Below are 6,915 nucleotides of genomic sequence, written 5' to 3'. Positions count from 1 at the left end.
TCGGGTCGCAGGGGCAGCAGCTTCAGAAGGGAGGCCCAGACTTCCCTCTCCCCAGCTACTTCTTCCATGTCCTTTGGGGGAACCCCAAGGCGTTCCCAGGCCAGCCGAGAGACATAGTCCCTCCATCGTGTCCTGGGTCTTCCCCGAGRCCTCCTCCCGGTGGGACGTGCCCGGAACACCTCACCAGGGAGGCGTCCAGGAGGCATCCTTACCAGATGCCTGAGCCACCTCAACTGGCTCCTCTACACGTGGAGGAGCAGCGGCTCTACTCCGAGTCCCTCCCGGATGAAGTGCAAACATTTAAGTTTTATCGCAAAAATACACATGATTCTAAACAGGAGAGTACCATAAATGTTTTCACATCACTTAAAAAGCAGCATTAACCCTTTTGTACAACAACATTTTATTTGAAGTGACTGTTTATCAAAAAGAGATGCAGCTGTGAGGAAATTCAGTCAATGGATATGATGTAAAACCTTATTCAGATTTATCTACACCTGTCACTACAACAAAACAGAGAAAGCAACATTTGGTGAAGTAGCGGATCAGTGTCAGATATTAAGAAGCTGAACCTCCACAGCAGCACTCTCATAGTAACATACTGTAATGACACCTTTTTCCGCCATCTGTTGTACACTTAAAACATCATGTCAGTACGTTAAATATAGTTTGCAGACTATAAAAAAATATCGTAAATATCTTTTTCCAGTTTAATGTAAGTGAGCAAAGCCACGAACACATTAAGTACTTATTAAAAGTATTATCAAGCTCTGATGAAGTTGAGGAATGTAAGGTATGTCTGTCCGGTTGAGCCATTTCTGTGGTTATCAAGTTGAAACTTTTTACTCCCTTCCCTCTCTGCTCCTCCTCGTTACATTATCTTCCTCGTTAAGTGTGATCTTTTTAATTCAAGTCACTGCTTGTTTTTGCGACTCATATTCACTAGAAGGTGGATATGGTCAGAAATTTGGGGAAGTATAGTACGATATAGGGCTAACTTGTGACAGTGAGGCAAACTACATAGAAAATGTGCACTGTATTGCATCAGTGTCTGAGTCCATTATTAACAACCCACCAGATTCCTGTGTAAAGATGACACGTACTATAGGGAGGTGAGGAATTTCCCAAAGTGATGCAAATAACAACAGAAGTACCAGTAAGGCACTTCTTCATTATTTTTACCCTCTACATTTTTACCAATTGAAAAACAGAAATCTTACAGTTTGGAATAGGACCTACTTTCAAGAATGGTGGGCCTCTTCTTCTGACGCATCTTTTTAAACTTCCCTCTGAAATCTTTGGGTGGGAATGGATCCAGGGGTGAACTGGCAATGTGGCTCAGGAAGACTTCACCCACTTCCTTGGAACGACTTGCTTCCATCTCAGCTGTGTCTTTCACAGGATTTTCTTCTAAAGACATGCTGAACGACGGGAAGCCCAAAGGTTCTTCTTCAGGACTTTTAATAGACTCATTGGAAGCAGCTTCAACGTTTTTCCACTAGACACCAGTGCCGATGTTCCACTTACTTTTCTTCTGCCAACTATAATCTTGACTTTAGAGATGCAGCCAACCTCCTCAGTTTCAGCCTCTTGATACGTTTTAACCTCTGCACTTGTCAGGGAAGTCCAGCAACAGTAACATTCATGCACCGGGTAGTTATTGGATTACTTGAGGAGCCCCTCCTCTTTTCAGCAAAAAAGGCAAGAGGCAGAGAGGAGAGGGGCAAAGTCATGACTAAAGAGGGTGGGAAAAGGATAAAGAGAAACTGCTCTGACAGCTCCAACATCCCGGCCTACTGTAAGCTCAGGAGGCCGTCCTGAATAAATATCCTGTATTTGTCTTGAGTCCACACATCAAAAATCCAAACAGACATGTTCTACTCCTTGGAAAACACATCCCTTCTCTTAAAAGGTTTGACAACCAAATAGAAACATCTTTATTTCCAAAACTTGTCTTCATTCTTTAGGCCTGTAATGTTCTTTTTCTAAGCAGAACTGAAGCCATAAACCCAGAGAAAGCTTTGCAAAGACTGCAGCTTACTCTACATTGACTTTTTTCTCTTCCTTTTAAACCGCTAAGTGGACACACCTACATCATGAACCAGTTTTTCCTAGTCTGAGAGACATCAGCAAGACAAACAGCCAGTGTATGTCCGTAACATGAAGGCGTTTTCAGTTTTAGGAGGAAACTCAAGCAGGGGGAAACAAAATGGACACACACACACTTTTCTTTATGCTGCTGGGGGAAATTAGGTACAAAATTATCAAAATTATTTTTAAACTTCACTGAACACACACACACACACACACACGTTCAATAAAGTTTGACAAAGACAAAAAGAAGCCAAAAAGAAAACATGTTCCAAATAAAAACTCGTAAGAAGAATAAGAACTGCATGAGAATCTGAATCATTGCAACCTGTAGAGAGGAAGGAGGAAAGACTTGAAAGGAAAACCTTTCTAATTAAACATAATTGTCGTGCCATGTTTATTAGAAATTTGCCTTTTTAAGTTTTTGTGGATACAAAGTAATGAAATCGCTCAATACCTGAAAGGAAATGGTCCAAGTAGCTGAGAAGGGTCGTTTTGACTTTATTATGATACAGTTAAAGTGTGCCCCCTAGTGACAAGTCAGATTTCAGTCAATGTCATTTGTCAACTTCTGGAGTCACACATTTTTAAAATATTAAAATCTAAAAGTACAAAGCAGTGATTTAGGACATGCAGCAGCAACACATTAGCATAAAATGGGATTCTCTTTTATAATCTTTGCTTTTTACGACATCTGTGCATTTTAATTTACTAAAGCTAGACTCAATTTCATTTGTATTGCATATATAAAAATTATTGATGTAAACCAAAGTGCTTCATAACCAAACTACACAGCATAAAAAATATTTGTAAAAAAATAATTTTAATAAGGTAAAATTACATAAAGTTACTGAGGAAATGTTAAATAATAGTTATATAAAATATATACAATATATAACATATAACACATTTTTATCTGATTCTCTAAATGAAGCCAAATGACTGGATACTTAAGGGTCTGAACCAGAGGTTTACATGAACGCGTTGTGTTCATGAAAGACGAAGACATTCTATCCCCTTTCTTTTTTTTTACAGTCAGAGTAAGTATTCCAGCTGCATGAGATTCAACCTCATAAGTTTCAGCCGCAATGTGGTTATTCTGAACAGTATGTGTCTCTGACGGCCCACAAGCCATGATGAATGGATGCTGTGGCTTAAATCAAGCAGTGACCAGGAAAATGATTGTCTTCAGAACTTGAAATGGAACAAATCTGTTTATCTTCCTCAAAGCAAACTTTCATTTCACTGATTTTTACGCAACCGGCTAGGTTGAAATCTATGTTGTGCTGATATTGCCTGAACTCCTTACCTCCAAAACCTTCTTAGTACATTTTCTCCTCTCAAACTCTGGTCTGTCTCTTTTTCTCGCTCATTTCCACGGCTTATGCTCAACCTGCATCATATCAAAGTCAAAGGAAGCCAACTGATGTCTGATGAAGGAAACCAGACATCAGTTGGAATAACAATCATATTTTGTTTTATAAGAATTTTTCTGTCTCAGCTAAATCTGCATACTACTTGCTTAATCAGTTTTAGTGAAGGTAACTCAAAGTCTTCATTTTCTCTTTCTCTGTTGATTTCCCTCCCATATGTACCTCTGCTGACTTTCACTTTGAAAATGTTTGATATCGACCAAAAAAGTACCCCTCTCGGAACAGGTAACTCTGAAGTTGACTTTCTGTTCTCCTTGCTGTCTTTCTGTCGGATATTTCCAAGTTTCACTCTTCCTCCTTTCATAATTAATGTATCAAGTATCATTCAAAAATCAAAATCGTCCACCTGCCAGCTTGACCTTCTCCCAACAGTGTTAGTTAAAGCTTGTCTTCCTTCAGTGGTTGCTCTCATAACCACTATTATAAACGTTTCTCTTAACTCTGAAATTGTTCCTTCATCTCTGAAAACATTACCATTCTCAAAAGCCTGGTTCAGTTCAGATTCAAATAACTTTGATAATCTTCGCCCAGTATCAAATGTTCCTTTTGTTTCAAGACTCCTTCAGAAAGTTGTTAGCTCCAAACTCTTCTCACACCTCAATAAGCACAAGTTTTATGGGCAATTTCAGTGTGGTTTGACAGAAACTGCTTTATTATAGATCACCAGTGAATGGCCGTTTGATGGCAGCTGAAATACCATTTCGCATAATATCCTCCATAATAGATTATCATCCATTGACACGTCATACTCCTCTCACCTGGTTCACCTCTCACATTCTAAGCTGCATGCAGTTTATCCAACATACATCCCAGTCTTTAAGCTTTATATTTTTACAGTTTCTGCATGCGTGTCTCAGGGTTTTGCAGTAGGGTCGCTTGTATTCATTATTTTCATGCTCCCTCTTGGCCACATATTCCACAAAAGTAATATCAATTTTTATTGTTACGCAGATGACACCCTGCTCTACATTTCCTCCAAACCCAATTCATTCTTTTAACGTATCCTCCTTTGTGACTGTCTTGGTCATGGTTTCTCCTGTAAGCTTGGGTCAACTTTACCATTTTAATTTTAACTCCTTTTTTGTGTGACCTGCTTTGCATCGCCACTGATTCGTGCTCTCTCACAGATCTTTGTCTGCCACTCATCTGACGGTTCCTGCTGGCCATCTTGTCGCTACGGGGAACAGAGTTTTCATCCGCTGTGCTCCTTGGCTCTGGAACTCCCTTGCTCTAGTCATTAGGAATATAGACTCTCTTCCCTCATTTGAATAACAGCTCAAAACACACCTGTTCAATCAAGTACAGTCACTACTTACATAGATTTCACTGTAGTCAGTTGTTTTACTGACTTATTTTTTAAATAATTGTATATTAATTCTGGAATATTTCTTTTGTTCTTTTGCAAGGTGACATTAGATTTTAGAAAGGCAACCTTGTAAAGGGCCGGTTATGAACCATTGATTTCATCCAGGTGTGTGAACCAGAGAAAGATGAAAAGTGGTAAAGGCTGTAGTGCAGGTGGAGGCATGGTGGACCTAACTGGTTTGATGAAACAGATTTGTCCATTTTATGTAACAGGACTGTTGCTGTTCTGCAATCCTTCAGGAAAAATGATGGATTCTGATTATTATTATATTGGTCAGTCCATCTATCTGGATTTTTGGTTCTGTTGGTCCAACAAAAAATATTCCTCAATCCAAAGACTTTCTCGAGACATTTCTAGGCCAAAAGTGATGTATACGCCTTTAAGTAGGATCTGAAAGACATATACAGACATCCTATTGGCATCTCCTACAAGTACAAGACCTTTTGAATTGGAGGTGCAGTGACTGCTCCCTTTAGAGCTCTTCTTTTTATCTCTTATGCTGAGTCCAGCCACTCTACAAAAAAAAAAAAAGCATTTTACTAGCTTGTATCTGATCCTCCTGTTGTTTGTGATTTATATTTCATGGCCAAATGAGAGGGTTTGAACATTGATGGAAAGGTAAAAAGAGAGCTTTGCTTTGTGATTCAACTTTTAAAAAAACAAACAAAAAAAACTGTAACTTCAACTTATCTGAACTTCTGCTTAGGTAGAAGCCAGATTTGGTGTCTGATGTTTTAGCGTCTTAACTTTGTTTCTTCATGTTGGGCAGATCAGGCCACTTGAACTAGAAAGAGAGCTGGGGACAGAAGGACATGGCTGCTGAAACCAATACCCCCTGGTGGAGCCAGAGGGCTGTTTCCATGGTGAGACACAGTTAGATCTGCACCGGCAGAGCAGAGCATCATGAATAATGGATGCACATAAGTTCCTAATGTTAGCGCAAACCAGCTGAAGGTTAATTCCAGCAATGCTGATGGACTCTTAAATGCCACACTCATGCAACAAATGGAGGAATTGATGGTGTGCAAAAACATCAAAACTAATTGATGTTAGGTTTGCTAGGTTTGTTAGGTTAAGTTTGTTCAACCAGTTTGAGCAAACTTAACTGAATTGCTCAAACTGGTTGACTTTACTTTGTTTTAAAGAAAGGCTCAACCAACTGCAAGTCAGCACTCTCAGAGAGTAATTATTCAGTGGGTCACATATTCTGTTCTCAGCTCCGATCGGCACACAAAAGCAGTATTCAAGGCTGCAAACAAGGCGACAAACAGCACCTGTTCCTCGATCTGGCTTCCTATTCTCTGCCTGATAAGAGAGGAACTTCTTACTGAACACATACAATGCAGGTCCTGCAAAAGGAAAGATGAGCTGAACATTGAGTGTAGTCAGTTGAGGCGATTATCCTCTCAAGTATCAGATTAAATTCTCTACCCATTTGGTTTGTTTTGAAATTTTTTTAGATTGTTCTTGATGGAGGTTACAGAAAATGTAGTCTTTATTTGTATACTCAGAAATAAGCACAGCACAGATGCATCGACTTACTAAAAATTATGATAAATATGGAGCTGCGTAGCTAAAAAACCCAAAAACATCTTTGCATCCAATGTCTTGATGCATGCAGTGTCAGTGAACTCAACTTTTTAGAAATGATGGATCCTTTAAAATTCTGTTTGGGTTTCCCATCCAAAAATATTTTTGGTTCACAATGAAAAACGTTCAAAACATGTCTGATTTCCCTAGAGTGACAACAACCTTAAGTAAGTTGAACTAAACTTTCAGCACCTTAGCACAAACAGGTTTGCTTTGCAGAATAAAAACCAAACAATCACAGGAAGTGCCGTGCAGTGTGAGGATGGAATATGTCTGTGAGTCAACAGAAAAACAAACTGACATTCACATTCCTGTAGCGTTCAAAAAGGATGTCAATAAAACATTTCTTTAAGGTATTGCCTGCCTTACACAACAACTGCAGAAACCAGAGGTATGGATGTATCTCAATAACAAGTGAGACTATAATCCAAAAAA

General features: G+C 39.2%; 1 protein-coding gene across 7 annotated transcripts in view; it reads right to left on the bottom strand.

Annotated features, from left to right (window-relative positions):
• frya (furry homolog a (Drosophila)) overlaps positions 1-6,915 on the bottom strand; it is a 54,380-nt gene that overhangs the window by 45,625 nt on the left and 1,840 nt on the right. For 4 of the 7 annotated variants that reach the window (XM_008426262.2, XM_008426265.2, XM_008426264.2 and 1 more), the window contains exon 1: positions 1,240-1,605. The exons of 1 other annotated variant lie outside the window; for it this stretch is intronic. In XM_008426262.2, coding sequence (XP_008424484.1) covers positions 1,240-1,420 — 181 coding nt within the window. In that variant the 5' untranslated portion in view covers positions 1,421-1,605. Of the gene's footprint in view, positions 1-1,239; positions 1,608-6,915 lie in introns of those variants that run through there. 2 more of the 7 variants (XM_008426272.2, XM_017308166.1) reach the window with 1 other exon arrangement.

The sequence above is a fragment of the Poecilia reticulata genome, linkage group LG13 (genome assembly GCF_000633615.1).
Source record: "Poecilia reticulata strain Guanapo linkage group LG13, Guppy_female_1.0+MT, whole genome shotgun sequence".
NCBI lineage: Eukaryota > Metazoa > Chordata > Actinopteri > Cyprinodontiformes > Poeciliidae > Poecilia > Poecilia reticulata.
The sequence above is the reverse complement of the archived record's forward strand: the minus strand, read 5'-3'. Positions and strand labels throughout refer to the sequence as shown.